The 15060-nt window shown below is 53.4% G+C and overlaps 7 protein-coding genes across 7 annotated transcripts; 3 read left to right on the top strand and 4 right to left on the bottom strand.

Annotated features, from left to right (window-relative positions):
- Nucleotides 1-207: 207 nt before the first annotated feature.
- BDZ83DRAFT_112818 (uncharacterized protein) lies at nt 208-1418 on the top strand. Its single transcript, XM_060501104.1, has one exon. It carries the CDS (start codon nt 257-259, stop codon nt 1019-1021), a length of 765 nt encoding a protein of 254 aa, XP_060368620.1. The 5' UTR covers nt 208-256; the 3' UTR covers nt 1022-1418.
- Nucleotides 1419-1947: 529 nt separating this feature from the next.
- On the top strand, nt 1948-3465 carry BDZ83DRAFT_748977 (aminotransferase class I and II; the record flags this gene model as incomplete). Its single annotated transcript, XM_060513700.1, has 2 exons — nt 1948-2353; nt 2414-3465. 2 exons carry the CDS (start codon nt 1948-1950, stop codon nt 3463-3465), a joined length of 1458 nt encoding a protein of 485 aa, XP_060368619.1.
- Nucleotides 3466-4034: 569 nt separating this feature from the next.
- BDZ83DRAFT_648522 (26S proteasome subunit RPN7) lies at nt 4035-5614 on the bottom strand (the record flags this gene model as incomplete). Its single annotated transcript, XM_060510187.1, has 3 exons — nt 4035-4233; nt 4293-5098; nt 5156-5614. The coding sequence occupies 3 exons, from the start codon at nt 5612-5614 to the stop codon at nt 4035-4037; spliced, it is 1464 nt and encodes a 487-aa protein (XP_060368618.1).
- Nucleotides 5615-6413: 799 nt separating this feature from the next.
- BDZ83DRAFT_546056 (mRNA capping enzyme-domain-containing protein) lies at nt 6414-7781 on the top strand (the record flags this gene model as incomplete). The annotated part of the gene is made up of 1 exon (XM_060503447.1): nt 6414-7781. A coding segment is annotated over one exon (1368 nt), but the record flags the coding sequence as incomplete, so codon positions are not given.
- A 333-nt stretch (nt 7782-8114) lies between these two features.
- BDZ83DRAFT_748974 (uncharacterized protein) lies at nt 8115-8639 on the bottom strand (the record flags this gene model as incomplete). Its single annotated transcript, XM_060513699.1, has 1 exon — nt 8115-8639. The coding sequence occupies one exon, from the start codon at nt 8637-8639 to the stop codon at nt 8115-8117; it is 525 nt and encodes a 174-aa protein (XP_060368616.1).
- A 607-nt stretch (nt 8640-9246) lies between these two features.
- Nucleotides 9247-9861, bottom strand: BDZ83DRAFT_570025 (uncharacterized protein; the record flags this gene model as incomplete). Its single annotated transcript, XM_060504258.1, has 1 exon — nt 9247-9861. A coding segment is annotated over one exon (615 nt), but the record flags the coding sequence as incomplete, so codon positions are not given.
- A 3413-nt stretch (nt 9862-13274) lies between these two features.
- On the bottom strand, nt 13275-14684 carry BDZ83DRAFT_748971 (uncharacterized protein; the record flags this gene model as incomplete). The annotated part of the gene is made up of 2 exons (XM_060513698.1): nt 13275-14086; nt 14147-14684. 2 exons carry the CDS (start codon nt 14682-14684, stop codon nt 13275-13277), a joined length of 1350 nt encoding a protein of 449 aa, XP_060368614.1.
- Nucleotides 14685-15060: the final 376 nt, after the last annotated feature.

Here is a 15060-nt window from a genome sequence, read left to right as displayed (position 1 = left end):
TCCCCCGAGTGGTGGTTCGCCCGTCGGCGCCGGGCTTTGAAGGGGTGTGGGCAAAGTGGTTATCTCGCAGCTCGGGTCGCGTTTCTCAACAGATGGGCAGGGCCGTGGCCGTGGCCGGGGAAAGCAGCAGTAGCAGCGGCAGGATGGTGAGGAGGAGGAGGGTGGGCAGGGCGTAAGAATTGGCGTGAGCAGGTCGGATAAGTAGACAAATAAAGAGGAACGGGCATCCCATTCTGTTCCTGTCTTACTTGCTTTCATGGAGAGTGGTGATTCAGGAAGGCGTGCACTTTCCCAAGTCGTGGTTCTGAGACTTTCATTTCGCCGCCGACTGCTTTCCTTCTGCGCATTCTCAGCTGTACGGGATACGTACTTGACGATCCGCGACCGCCTTCAGACCGCCGAGAGCAGACGGCGTTTCGTCGTGGAATTTCTCCTTCTTCGACACTTTTCGAGTCTCGCATTTCCAGTAACGGAGAATACCAATCGACACACCGAATACACCGTACACCGAGGTCGAAAGCGGCGATTCTCTCTACGAAATACTACTTTTAGTAGACCAACCGACCAACCGACCAACCGACCAACCGACCAGGCGATACGTTCGACGATGGCGGCGAACAGAGTGGCTTGCACCGCGGCCAGGTCGCTGGGAGCACCGAAGAGTCAGGCTGCCGCGAGCCAAGTGCGAATGATGAGCAGCGCAGGCAGATCAAATGGTACGTCGCAATGTTGGGCGAATTGTCTTTCCACTGCCTTCAAGAAATTCTGTTTGCTCCAGGTTGGTGTTTGTTACCCAGCCCTGTCCCCAAGCCAAGCACTATTCCTGTCATTCATGAGAGTGAGAGGTTGGTGCAGCTCGAAGCTATCCCAAGCTCGCTTTTCCAGCACCGCTCAAACGGGACAGCTCCCGTCCAAGCTACCTTACGCTTTCCTACCCCACCTGTTTTGCTCGCCAGCTTACACCGCACGCCACGCCTCTTTATTCGCCATCCTTCACCGAACAAACGGACAAGGCACTTGATCATTTCCTCTCAAGTTCGATCAAGCATCTTTGAGTCCCACGTGGACCCCCACACTTTCCATTCTCTTGCGGCATAAGCAACTGGATTTTCTCATCAAGGCGTCGAGGACTCGGAAATACCCTGGCGGGAGAATCCGTAGAAGCTCTAGCCTCTAGGCGCGCTGACCGGCTTCCCCCTTGTCCTGCCGTCACCGGTTTCGGACACAGGCCTTTGAGGCAAACCCGCGCCAAACACGGCCGGGTCTGATCCACGTCTTCGTCTACGACTCACCAGCAAGTGCTCGGCTGGCGTCCCGCACTGGAGGGGGGCAAACACAGCCCGTCATGGAAGCCATCCCGCGGCAGCACAGAAACGATGCCACGCAGGGTCATGTCTCGTGCCCCCGAGGTCACAGTACCAGCCTAAGTAGGCTTGCGGCTGTCAGAGTTATTGAATAAGAGCTTCTGCATCGGACGATGACGGGAAGAAGATGCGCTGATTTCCTGTCAACTTGGCCGTCTTTTTCTTCCTGCTACCCGTTTAATCCATCAATTAAACATTGCGCACTGTTGTAACGGCCCCCGCGTCCGAGACTTGGTTGCTCTTTGATTGCCCTTCGTTGACGAAGAGCTAAATAAATAGCACTTGAGGTGGCTGCGTACGTTTTCGGGATTTTCTTGAGATTCATTCTTCCTCCCCTTCCTCTGAGAATCCCAACTTTTTCTCCTTATTGCTCGGCTCTTCCCGGTGTTATCGATTCGATTCTAGGTGTTTTTCTACCTTGATCTCCACTGTTGCGCGGCAGAAGCCCTTTTACTAACTTTTATATGACTCTTGCACAGATACCCCGCGGTCCCCTAAGATCTTCCTCTCCAATACCCCGCCATCTCAAAGGCAACTTTTCTTCAGCAGCAGCAACAGCCGTTCGTCACCCCACCATCGAACCATGTCTACCACACCGAGCCGTCGGCTGAATGTGCACAACATCAACCAGCATGTTGTTGCTGCCGAGTACGCCGTTCGCGGCGAGTTGGCCGTAAAGTCGGAGGAATACCGAGCAAAGCTGTCCAAGGGTGACAAGGACCTCCCCTTTGACGCCGTTATCTCGGCCAACATCGGCAACCCCCAGCAGCTCGACCAGAAGCCCATTACTTTCTTCCGCCAGGTTGTCAGTCTTCTCGAGAACCCCCTGCTTCTCGAGCACGAGGATGTTTTGCAAAACCAGCTCGGGTACAAGAGCGATGCCATCGCCCGCGCCAAGTTCCTCTTGAGCAAGGTCGGCTCTGTTGGCGCCTACAGTGCCAGTGCTGGTGTTCCCGCTATTAAGGAGAGCATCGCTAAGTTTATTGAGCGTATGTCCTTATCTATGTCTACCTTGGGCCGAGTGTGAAAACTGACAAAGATCTGTGCAGGCCGCGACGGATTCCCCGCCGATCCCGCCCACATTTACCTCTCTGGCGGTGCCTCTTCCGGAGTCAACACCCTTCTTCACATCATCGCCCAGAACGCTCAAAGCGGTGTTCTTGTGCCCATTCCTCAATACCCGCTCTACACCGCAACGCTGTCAGTCCTCAACGCCACCTGCGTTCCGTACTACCTCGACGAGGCCGCAGGCTGGGGAACCGACCTGAACACTATCAAGGCTGCCTACGAGAAGGCCACCTCCGAAGGCACCGATGTCCGCGCTATTGTGATTATCAACCCCGGCAACCCTACCGGTGCCTCCCTGTCCGAGGATGATATCCGCGCCGTCTACGACTACGCTGCGGAGAAGCAGCTTGTGGTGATGGCTGACGAAGTCTACCAGACCAACGTCTTCGTTGGCAAGTTCCACTCCTTCAAGAGCGTTCTGCGCAAGCTGCAGAAGGAGACCCCCGGCAAGTACGATGGTGTCGAACTCGCCTCTCTGCACTCTATCTCCAAGGGTATGGTCGGCGAGTGCGGTCACCGCGGCGGCTACTTCGAGCTCGTCAACTTCGACCCCGAGGTCGAGGCCAACATCTACAAGTTCGTCTCCATCACCCTCTGCGCTCCCGTTATTGGTCAGTGCATCGTCGAGCTCATGGTCAACCCCCCCAAGGAGGGCGAGCCGAGCTACGAGTTGTACAAGAAGGAGTATGACGGTATCTTTAACGGTCTCAAGGAGCGCGCCACTGCCCTCCACAAGGCCTTTGACCAGATGGAGGGCGTTGAGTGCGGTGCGCCCCAGGGCTCCATGTACCTCTTCCCCACCATCAAGCTTCCCGCAAAGGCCACCGAGGCTGCCCAGAAGGAGGGCCGCACCGCCGACGAGTTCTACTGCATGCGCATGCTCGAGGCCACCGGTGTCTGCGTCGTTCCCGGCAGCGGGTTTGGTCAGAAGGAGGGTACCCTGCACTTCCGCACCACTTTCCTTGCCCCCGGCACCGACTGGGTTGGCCGCATCATCAACTTCCACAAGGACTTCATTGAGAAGTACCGGTAAGCGAGTTTGGTGCAGCAGCTAGTCGTTTTTTCTTGTGCGGGGACCTCGAAGGCGCGAGGAGGCCAGTCGCGTTGGATGGTAGCGCGGCTGGGAATACCCAGGTATGAAACGAACGAATTTGCGTAGTCTTTTTCCGCAATCACGTATCCAGGGTGGATAAAAGCAGATATCAATGAGCACGTACGAGGCGCAGAGTAGATATCTCGTTTGTTTTAGCAAGATCTCTGGGATTTGGCAGGTGTTGATGACACTTTATGAGCATAGCTTGAGAGAATAGAAAGATCCCGCTCCCATCAATTCCGCATCTAGACCTATCACAGTCATGTCATGTGAGCCTCGGTCAAGCCAAGATTTCTCAAATTGGCTTGTCTAATCCGTAGGTATCATACAGAGAGTTATTGTAGTAGCACACATTTGCTTGCCCCAATCCCCGGTTTCTATTCGCCGCCTGCCGTTTCTACCCCGCGCCTTGTAAAGTCCCAAGCCTGACTAAGGGACACACGATTGTAATAGGATTGTGGTAAAAAGCTCTCCGTCATTCTTCCAGTCACCCCGCGCTTTTGAGCCGATTATGCCCGCTCGCTTCCTCTCAAACGCACAGCCTGGCCGTACTTCTGGAGCTTGGTGATGAGCTGATCTCCCTGGCGAACGACGTCCTGGTACTGCTTGTTCTTGTCGTCGGGGCGGTTGGTCTCAATGACGCCCTTGCCGCTGACGCGGTCGATTGTGCAGGGAATACGGCCAGCTGCGATGAACTTGGCAAGGTCACTAGAGATGGAGTTAGTTGTCTAGTCTGACCGGTGCAGCTAAAAGGGAGAGAATCGTACCGGTCCAGGAAGTCAACAGTGACGCCAAAGTCGGTCGCCATTGTCTCCAGGCCAACCACGCGGTAGCTCTGGAGGAGCTGCTGGTAGGCGCGCAGACGCATCTCACGGATGAACCAGTTCTTGTGCTCGTGGAGGTAGCGGTCCTGGGTGAGGAATGACTCCTCAACCTGGGCGAGAGCCTGGAAGAAGTACTTGTACTGGCCGTTGTACAGGCTGGAGACGAGCTGGGCCAACGGCGAGAAGTCGATAGCCATCTCGGCCTCGGGCTGGTCGGTGCTTGTGCCGAGAGTCGTCAAGTTCACCGCGGTCTTGGCAGCGGCGGGCGGTGCGTCGTGCATGGCGTCGTCGGCACCGGGACCGGCGCTGAGAGCACCAGACAGAGCGAGGAGCTTGTCCTCTCCATCACCCAGAATGGCCTTGATCTCGGGGGCGTCGACGACCTTGCTCTTGAAGTCGACACGCTTCAGGGAAACAGACCCGGCGAGAACGGAGTAGACGACGAGGGAGGAGTAGGTGCAGAGTTCGTAGCTAGTGAAGGTGGACAAGCTGTCGAGCAGGAGCGGGGCGGCCAAGTTGTATGACCGGACGGTCAAGAGGTAGATACCCTCGTACGCCTTGAGACGGTTGCGACGATCCCAGTCACCACCGGACTCTACGAGGGTCTTTGCGCGTTCAACATGCTTCTTGACAAGAAGCTTGTCGCCGTAGAAGAGCCCCATGCGGATTATTGCCAGAACCAAGTCGATCTTGGTGCCCAGAATGCCGGTCTTCTCGAAAACGTCTTCGTATGCGGCGATCGCCCGGTCCTGTCAAAGGGGTCAGCCAGTGTTTCCTTGGTGAGTTGATAGTCCTTCCAATCGCACCTTGTCGCCGACTCTAGCCCAGAACTCCGCGCGCTTGCCCCGCGCGGCCTGGATCTCCGTCTCGCCAGCTTTCTCAACGGCCTCATCCTCTTCCTTTTGGAACTCTTCCAACTCCTTGTCGTTGTCGGCCTTCAGCTCTTGGTATCTGGCCTCATCCCAGGGTAGGTTGACTGCGGTGGGGGTGGTCTTGGTGGCAATCATGCCCGCCAGACTCGACTTCCGACTCAGCGGCTTGCCGGGGGTCTGACTGCCACCCTCGCCAACTTGGTTCAAAATGCCTTCGAGGGGGTGTGCGAGGTACCGGTAAAGCGGTGCCATCTTGTGCTCGGTGATGGCATCATTGAGAGCTTTCGCGGCGGATTGTTGGGATGGCCGGGATGCGTAGGCGTTTGTGAGGGCGAAGACATGCTGGGCGAGAGGAAGGAGAGGGTACTTTGCGTACTGGGGTTCTGAGCCCATCTTGGCGGTTGATTGTACGAAGGCGTCTGGAAAGGGTCGTGGTCGGTTGCTGAGGAGGGGAGAAATCAAAGAGGTTGAGGCTGTGGGATGGGTTACTGGGTGAGCAAGAGTGATGTCGTTGTATGGTGGTGTTTGGAGCTGGGAGCTCAGGAAAGCCCCCTGCAACCCGCAAGCGTCTGGTCAAAGGCTGACGTGATTGGTCTGCTGCTGGGGGTGAGCTTAGTCAAGCCAGCAAGGCTGCAGTGCGACACGTACCGGACCTGCCTGCAAGCACGAGACAACCCGCCCTGCGCCTACCTACTTAGTTGAAATGCCGAATTGCGTTGAAAAGATTTCCAAGATGCCAAGTTGGCTATATCCAAACATAAGCAGCATATATGAGTTGACAGCATAGTAAATATGAATATTGTTCTTGGGGTCCAGACTGAGAAAGAGCGTTCGTTCCTAACGCCACACCTTCCGTACCTTTAATGAATCCATAAGTGGGTTTTACCTTCTTCCTCAGCAGGTACCCCAGTACACTCCCCCTACCTACCCTCTTGCGACGCTTCGCAACAGCAGCTTTTGTGCCTCTCCAACAGTTCGCATTAACTTTCTCACATCTGTACTTTCACAATCAACTTCTGGAAACAAAAACAACCCACTGCAATCTCCACGGGAGAAGAGAATATCTGTATTTTCAAAGAATTCTCGCATCTGACTCGAGACAATGGCGGGTTACGACGACGACGATTCGTACGAGCGACAGTCTCATTCATACGACGCGAAGAAACGCAAAAGATCACAATCGCCTTCGAGAAACGGCAATTCCTCGCGAAGAGGAAACAAGCGCGAAGATGGGACCGATGAACTTCCCCAACCCTACAATGCAAAGGAGCTTCAGCCCGCTAAGCGCCGAGCTGTCTCTCCCTCCGAACAGCCTCGCAAGCAGAAGCGACCAGGTGCCCGAGCTCGCATCTCCGAGACCGAAAGAGAGGCCATCCGCCAGAGAGCACTCGATAGAGAGAAGGAGTTGGAAGCTGCGGCCCATGCTGCAGCTGAGCGCCAGCGCGGCACCAACAATGATGTTGTCACGCAGCATTACAACAGTGTACCAGAGCGCGGTAGAGACTGGAGACGAACCGACAGCAAGATCAAGGGCCTGCGCGCCTTTAATAACTGGATCAAGAGTTGCATCATTCAGAAGTTTTCGCCAGATGAAGACTACGCCCCGGGCTCTCGCGAGCCGGGCGCAAAGGAGCTCCTCGTGCTCGACGTCGGTTGTGGAAAGGGAGGTGACCTTGGCAAATGGCAGCAAGCACCTCAATCAGTAGAGCTCTACGTCGGTCTCGATCCTGCAGATATCAGCATTGACCAGGCTCGAGAGCGTTACCGCCAGATGGGCAGCCGCGGAGGCGGTGGCAGAGGCGGTAGAGGAGGATACAGACGACCACCTCCTCGGCTTTTCGAGGCACGCTTCCAGGTCAAGGACTGCTACGGCGAGAACATTGAGGACGTCGAGATCATCAGACAAGTCGGATTCGACACTAGCCCTCTCAGCCGACGAGGATTCGATGTCGTTAGCATGATGTTCTGCATGCATTATGCCTTCGAGACGGAGCAGAAGGCTCGGACCATGCTGCGCAACGTGGCGGGCTCATTGAAGAAGGGGGGTCGCTTGATTGGATGCATTCCCAACTCTGACGTCCTTGGCGACCACGTTCGGAAGTTCAACGAGCAACAGGAAGAGAAGAAGAAGAAGGCCGCCGAGGAACCGCCGCAAGAAGCAGAGGAGGGAGAATTGGAAGATGGCGAGGCAGATCAGTCGGCAGAGTGGGGCAATTCCATCTATCGAGTCCGGTTCCCAGGCAAGACACCTGCAGATGGCGTCTTCCGCCCGGCATTCGGTTGGAAGTACAACTTCTTCCTCGATGAAGCTGTCGAAGAGGTCCCCGAGTATGTCGTGCCATGGGAAGTCCTCAGAGCTCTTGCTGAAGACTACAACCTCGAGTTGCAGTACCACAAGACCTTCATGGAGATTTGGGATGCGGAGAAGGACGACGAGACCTTGGGTCCTTTGAGTGAGAGAATGGGGGTTCGGGAACGTGGTGGCGGACGTCTCCTTGTTTCCCCAGAGGAGTTGGAGGCGGCGAGCTTCTACACCGCTTTCTGCTTCTACAAGGTCTAGACAAGGGAATTGGCATGGGAAATGACAGTCAAGTCTAGCAGGAAATACACTGCTTTTTGCTTCTCAGGATCTTAATCAAGGGGATGGCAAGGAGACATGAGAGTCAGGTCCGGTAGGGATCCTTGGTATATCTCCCAAATATCTGGGTCAAAGTACGAATTTTCAGCTTGACATGGTCGCAAGCTGTGCTAAGGGTGATGCTCTTAATTAGACTCATTGTGATACTGAGCGAACTCGCCCCTCTCTGTACAAATGCATGCCATCCATCCCGATCCACAGACCCCCTCCCAACCAGAACAGTCTACCGTGTCGATACTTTCGCGGCTGAATCGTTTATGTTGCGACGAAATTGTCAAACATCGCCATGAACAACGCTGTGGTGTGGTTCCCCGGGGTTCTTTTCAGCAAGTCGACGAACATTGAGGAAATCCTGCGTTCCTCCGTCCATAGTTGTTGGTCAAATGATGCCCCCCACCAGTGGTTGAAGCGAAGACGATTGGCCTTACGTCTATGAACGCGGGCTTCCACGAGGAGCCTCAGTAGTGCCAGTGTGGTGACCTGGGTCGCTGGGCAGCCAAGGCTAGTTGTCTTGGATGTGATGCCGGATTTGGGGCCGGCTGAAGGGTTGGATGCGTCGTGAACTTGGACACCGGTCAACTGGTAGTCGCAGACCCTGTTTTGGAGATCGGACATCAGGCCTATCTCCCGAGTGTATTTCTTTAGAATCGTGAAGCTGTATGTGGAAAAGCATCTGAATGCGTCCGGGTTTGCTCGGATCCACGGCTGGATCTCTTCGGGGTTCATTCGCTTCATAATGGCGAGGTGGAGCTCTGCGGGCAGGCTGTTGATGATCGACATGGCTACGATAGTTGCAAATGGTAGTCGTCACATCGATGAGGTTTCTTCTCTTGGAAATCATGCACAAGGACGGCTGTACATATGTAAGAAAAACCTAGCTAAGATACCTTGTGTTCGCGATTACACAATGAGGCTTTCTTTCAGCCACGGCAGACATCCTCGTGGCCTCCAAAAGGCGCCACCTGGCTGGCTAACTCATCGCCAACACCTCCTACATACCGTCAAGCTAATTTTCGGATTATTGGAAATAGGGAAATCCACCGTGTCTTGGACCTCCGTTTACTTCCACGATACCCACGGACTGGAGGAGATGTCGATGCACAGAGCGCATTTACAATTGCCGCCGTACCGTAGTATTATCCTGGAAAGCACTTGAGAAGGATCTTTACTCTACGAGAACGTTTTCACACTGCCTTTTTTCTGTGATATGATGGTGATTACAAGAGTGAACCTTGTTACTTCACCTCGGCAAGTTCACGTGACGGACAGAAAAGGTAATGCATCAATTTGTTCAATTTATTGCTATAGGACGTTGCCTACCCCCGACACGTTGTGTCCTTCCTCCCCTCACTTGCTCACCGGCTCATCATATGTATTGCGAAGAGGCTTACCCTCGTCGCTTCTTTTGTTGTATCACCGCGCGTGGGCGATGACATTCATTCTCAGCAATGGAGCTATTCATAACTTCTCGTACATTTCCTTCAGTATCAGGATCTTCAGGAAACTTGTTCGTCTCATCGGGGCCGTACTTGAGCCATGGCTGGTCTCTTCTCTTCTTAATGAGCTTCATCGTGTAGCTCTGGGTCCACGGCAGACCTTCGCTATCGAGCAAGCTCTCCATTCCCTCCTGTATAGCATCCGCTAAAAGATCTCGTAGAGATGTCGAAGAGCGGATCATGGGCTTTCTTCTGCGCCTCAGCAGCATCAATTGAAGCTGCTGTGTCGCTGTAAGCGAATTCTTTTTAAGGCACTGGTCCCAAAAATGCAGTGTGGTATTGCACAGCGGGCAGCCCATGATGGTGCCTTGGTCGTCGGGGAAGGCGCAGTCGCCGAGCCAGTGACCAAAGTGACCACAGTTGCCGCATTGGTTATCGTCAGCGAAACGGTTGTTCTCAAGCACCTCCTTGCCTAAGAGCTGAATGTCTTCTTGTTCCTCTTCCGTCATCTTGTACTTGCCTCCAAAAGGCAGCCCCAGTCGCGGGCTATCGACAACCTCGTGAAGAATAGTCTTCGGTTTCGGCGGATATCTGATACGGCCCGCAAGGCTTCTCTCTCGCTGCGGTGGCGGCGAGCGACTGCGGTCGTTGCGGGGCTGCGAGTTTTGAAAATCTCTCTCTCTTTCTCTTGGGAACAGCTCTTTCTCTTGGTTGCTTGTCTCTGCTTGGGCTCTAGCCTCGCTGTTGCCTCCGTCCCCGTAGGGGGTCTGGTTGTTGCCTTGATAAGGGGCCTGGTTGTTGCTTCCTCCCTCGTAGAGGGGCTGGTTGTTGCCTTGGTCAGGGGCCTGGTTGTTGCTTCCGCCCTCGTCGGGGGGGTCGTAGGTCTCAAAGCCGGGCTCGAAGCCGGGCTCAATATAGCCGATTCTGTACTTGGGACGATTTTCGCGTCGATATTCTTGTGACCCGTTGGGGGCCTGGTTGTTGCTTCCGCCCTCGTCGGGGGGGTCGTAGGTCTCAAAGCCGGGCTCGAAGCCGGGCTCAATATAGCCGATTCTGTACTTGGGACGATTTTCGCGTCGATATTCTTGTGACCCGTTGGGGGCCTGGTTGTTGCTTCCGCCCTCGTTGGGGGGGTCGTAGGTCTCAAAGCCGGGCTCGAAGCCGGGCTCAATATAGCCGATTCTGTACTTAGGACGATTTTCGCGTCGATTTTGTCGTGACTCGTTGGGGGCCTGGTCGTTGCTTCCTCCCTCGTAGAGGGTCTGGTTGTTGCCTTGGTCAGGGGCCTGGGTGTTGCTTCCTCCCTCGTCGGGGGGGTCGTAGGTTTCAAAGCCGGGCTCAAAGCCGGGCTCAATATAGCCGATTCTGTACTTGGGACGTCCCGACCGGTTGTTACTTTCACCCTCGTAGGGGGCTTGGTTGTTGCCTTGGTAAGGGGCTTGGCTGTTGCTTCCGTCCTCGTAGAGGGTCTGATTGTTGCTTTGATAAAGGGCTTGGTTGTCCTGAATAGGGACTTCGGTGATATTCTCTGTCCCGTATGGATTGTTTGGGCTAAATTCGGGCTCGGTATATTGGTTGTTGTACTTGGGTCTGCTAGGTGCTCCCGACTGGTTGTTGCCTCCGCCCTCGTAGGGGTCCTGGTTGTTGCTCATTGTCCCGTAGGGGTCGTTTGGGTCGTAACCGAGCTCGACATAGTCGTTATTGTACTCGGGACGACTGCCGCGTCGATTGGATTGTCGTGACTCGTTGGTCATGTTGGCACAAAATCGTTCAATGATCTCGGCATTTTGTCGGTTTTGCGTAGCAATGGCCAGGCTCATCTCTGCCAGATGGGTGACGTTGGTCGCTTGAGGGTTCTGCTGTGGTGGCATTCGCCAATCTTCTGGTGGTCTGCCGCCCATTTTGTGACTTTTGGGTTTTTGACTGGAGAAATTGATTGAAAAGAATGGTGGATGAGAAGGAAGAGAAAAATCACAAGAAGATATCTCATCGAGACGAGGCAACTGCTAAAAGTGGATCCAAAGGGAAGGTGTGATGCTTCACCTTTGGACTCCCAAAGTGGGTGACATAATCTTTTGCCGCTCTATGACCCCAGCTCTTTCCTTACTGTTCTTCATTCTTTACTTTTTAGAGAGCAATCTCTAGTAGAGAGGAGGATATAGAGGGTAGGTCTAATATGACAAGTAGACTTAAGCTTAACGATCTCACGAAGTGTTCATTTCTGTATAGGTAGCTTACCACGGCGTGCAGCATCAACTCCCAATCATCATTGTCCCTCTACGAGACTGCTACCTCCCCAGACTCAACAGGCTCCTTTGGTTCATGGCTCTGATGATTCATTGACATCTGTCCCTTTCCAGAAGGACCCCATCCAGTCCTTCCACTTACACGACTTTGGCCGTCTTATTTCTTCATCACAACATCTACACGGAACTTTTGATAGCTAGCACTTTGAGGGAAAGTCATTGAATTGTTTACCGCCTTGCCATATTTCTAACTTGCCTAGTCAATATGGAAAGAAGAGAAGTGTTCCAAGACGCTGCCGCGAATACCAAGACGGTGAACGCCAAGACCATGACACAGGAACACGTCCAACGAGACGAGCAGTCCCAAAGGCTAGTGGCCCATACGAAGAGTGAGCATCACGTCTATCTCGAGTCGGCCTACTGGACTTACTTGTCTACTAGATATCGCCATTCCCGGCGCGACTGCTGAGAACGAAGCCAATACAGATTGCGACGCCTTACGAGGTGCTCCAGTGTTTGGCCGCCTGGAGATCGAAATGGCCCCTTTATCCGAGGGCAGAACCAGGGTTGGCAGCGACGGCCCAGACGGACAGTCAGTCATCGACCATGTCGCACATGACGCGTTTCTGCTCCATGGCCCGCATGATCAGGCCCATGCAATGCTCGATAAGATATTAGACAACATGATTGTTGGTATATCTGTACGTGATGGCGAGGAGTATCAACGTTGAGATGAAGAGTGCGTTCTTGTTGAAGGAGGCGGTCTTAGTATGCACTGCTCCCTGCCTATTTGGCTGCATACAGTATGGTAATTTGAAGGGATATCAGAACAATGAGGGGACGATGGAAATGCATTTCATGAACGTGAAAAAGTCAATAGAAGCTGTGTATCTATATACATAAGCGAGAAGATAAGCTACCTTGTGTATTCGAACTTAGGCTCTCTTCAGCTTAATGATTGTGGTCCAGAGAAGCGCAAGCACTACCTCTGAACCAATCGCGACTGGAGTCCCCTCATTTAAAGCAAAGTCTATGTAAGCAAGGTGTTGACGAAGGGCGTTCCTAAATGTCGCAGAAACATGCCTCGGTGTCATGAAGATCTGCCGCTGGAGGGATTATCTTGAGCCCTCTCCGTCGATGAACAGAGGTATGTGATGCCTACAACATCGACTGACTTGGTCCTAGCGACTGAAGGGAACAAGACCATCTTCGATGTAGTGAAAGGAATCCACTGATACCGTGTATTAATGCTGTGTAAACGATATCGAGAACCGCCCGAGCAGCCAGCAAAGGTAGAAAATATAAACAGCTAGTGAAAGGAAATCAAAAAGAAAAGAATCCCAGAGTATATATAATTCGTCAACACGTAATGTTTGACCGAGACAAATACCTTCCCAAAATCGCTAGACAGAACATCATCCAGAGATGGAGGTCATGTCAATACAGGGTACTGTACTCCCCCAAACTCACTGTTACAAGACGAGACACTTGTCTCTGTTCAACTCTTCATACAGCCCTACAACATGCCATGAGGAGGATCCTCAAAGGCCACATTCTGACTCTGCAATCCAACAGAATTGGCGATAAGGTGATGTACCACACGAAACAGCATTGAACTTGAGCAATGAAGCCCTAGCCAGCTAAACATGCCGTCGAACCAAGAGCCCTCAGGGCCTCAGTTATCGACAGCTAAACGTATTGATGCCCTCAATCGGGGCTCTTTGTGACCGACGTCAGAACGGGAAGAAGGACGGGTCTATGCACATGTCAGGCTCAAACAAGACCTGGGGATTGATAGTGTTGCAATTGTCTGCGGGTGACGAAGTGACCTGAATCGCAGGCAAAAGCGCCGCTCCTGGCGATGGCAGCAACTTATCTGACTGGACCCCAGGCTCTGAATTTTTCCAAGTCGTTGCAGTGATCTCCTTGTTTTGGGCAATCGGCGGAAGTCTTGTCACTTGAGCTTGGTGATCGCCAGGACACGAGGATCCATCTGGGCTGCAATAGTCCGAAGCTGAACCCATGAACATTCCATCGTAGCGTTCTAGTTCATGACCATTGGCTGAGCTCTGTGGCCACCCGAAAGGAGTTTGCATCGAAGCAGCGTGTCGAGCAAGCATTGGCGATTTGACATTTTCTGCCCCGTTTGTCGCGCTAGAGGTCCCAAACATCGTCCCGTTTCCGATTGCCAGGCTCATCTGAGCGGCATCGGACGAGTTGCTCGCTTCTTGACCATGGTATTTGTGCTTGAAGTTGCTCAAAATGCCGCCGAAAGGCTCGGTTTGAGGAAGACCATCGTGAGAGTGTGTTTGACTGTGTTCATAGAGACTTTGGGAACCGTTGACGGTTCGCACATCGCTCGCGGAGTCACCTCCAAGCCTCATGCCATCAAGGGATGTTCTGGGAGTTGAAATTGGCCCAGCATCATTCGTTGAAAACCCGGATGGGTTGCCGCCGCCCGTATAACTTGTCGAGAAGCTTGATGCCTGTTCAAGCAGATTAGGTTGAAGATGACTGTTGATGTAGCGATCATGGCTATTGACACCTACAGCTTTCAGGTTAGTCCTTAGTCTCACATACTGGACATCGTGACAGGGGCACTTACTTTGGGCCGGCGCCCAAGGCACCGCAGCAGATTGTTTCGGAGAAGTTTTGTGAAACCCAAGGTCGATATGGGCACGCTCTTCTCTGGGGAGTCGACCCTTCTCCACAAGCTTGTCGACTATCTTCTTTCCGACCAGGAACTGGAATCCCCAGGACCGCAATTGCTCGTCTTCCACGAGAGCGACGTTGCATGCGCCGAGATCTCCGTCAACTAGCTGGCTGGCTTGGACAATACAAGTAGTGTACTCTTTCGGTTCAAAAATGCCGAACTCGGTGATGATAGTAAGATGACCTCCGGGGCGCCAGGGCATTGGCCGTAACCCCAAGCTCTGTGCTACGGCCTTGGAGAGCAGAGAAATTTGGCAGCTAGAATCAAATTGAGTCATCAGGGGACCGATACCTGCACCGTTTGCGGTCGGTCGAATAGACAACGCGAATAGGCTGAGAAATTTAGCCGTCGTTGGGTCCTGATCCCAACGCACTCGTGTATCATATTGTCTCTTCGGATCAGTTTCGTCGCGTTGGGCGCTCGAAGGCATCGAAGTTTGTGGTAAAGAGAAAAGGTGCTCGTGGTGCTTAGGCCTCAAAGGTCGATTTAAGCCGTCTAGATCTGGTGTCCTTTCATGTTTGACCGTCTTAGGAGCCCGCTTGCGCAGTCTTTGGTTGAGCTTCTGGTGACTACTTTGACTGTGAGAAGAATTCAAGTTTTTCGTTCCTTGTGTTGGCCTTGGGGAGTTCTGATGAACGGCGGAAACATTTCGATGGCGTGCCTCTAGAGCAGAAGGCTGCGGCAGGTCATGAGCTTCTCCCGTCACTGGGACCTGTATTTCCGAGGGATTCGGGGTCAAAGGACGTTTTCTATTGGCATTCCGTTGCTCCCAGAGCCCGTTTGCCTTCAGAGAACCTCTCATGATA

Source organism: Colletotrichum acutatum (assembly GCF_030867785.1).
Source record: "Colletotrichum acutatum strain CBS 112980 chromosome Unknown BDZ83scaffold_16, whole genome shotgun sequence".
Taxonomy (NCBI): domain Eukaryota; kingdom Fungi; phylum Ascomycota; class Sordariomycetes; order Glomerellales; family Glomerellaceae; genus Colletotrichum; species Colletotrichum acutatum.
Note: the sequence above shows the minus strand (reverse complement) of the source record. Positions and strands in the feature narration are given on the sequence as shown.

Excerpts from the sequence above, each read along its gene's own strand:
- BDZ83DRAFT_112818 (XM_060501104.1), top strand. The coding sequence starts at position 257 with ATGGAGAGTGGTGATTCAGGAAGGCGTGCACTTTCCCAAGTCGTGGTT.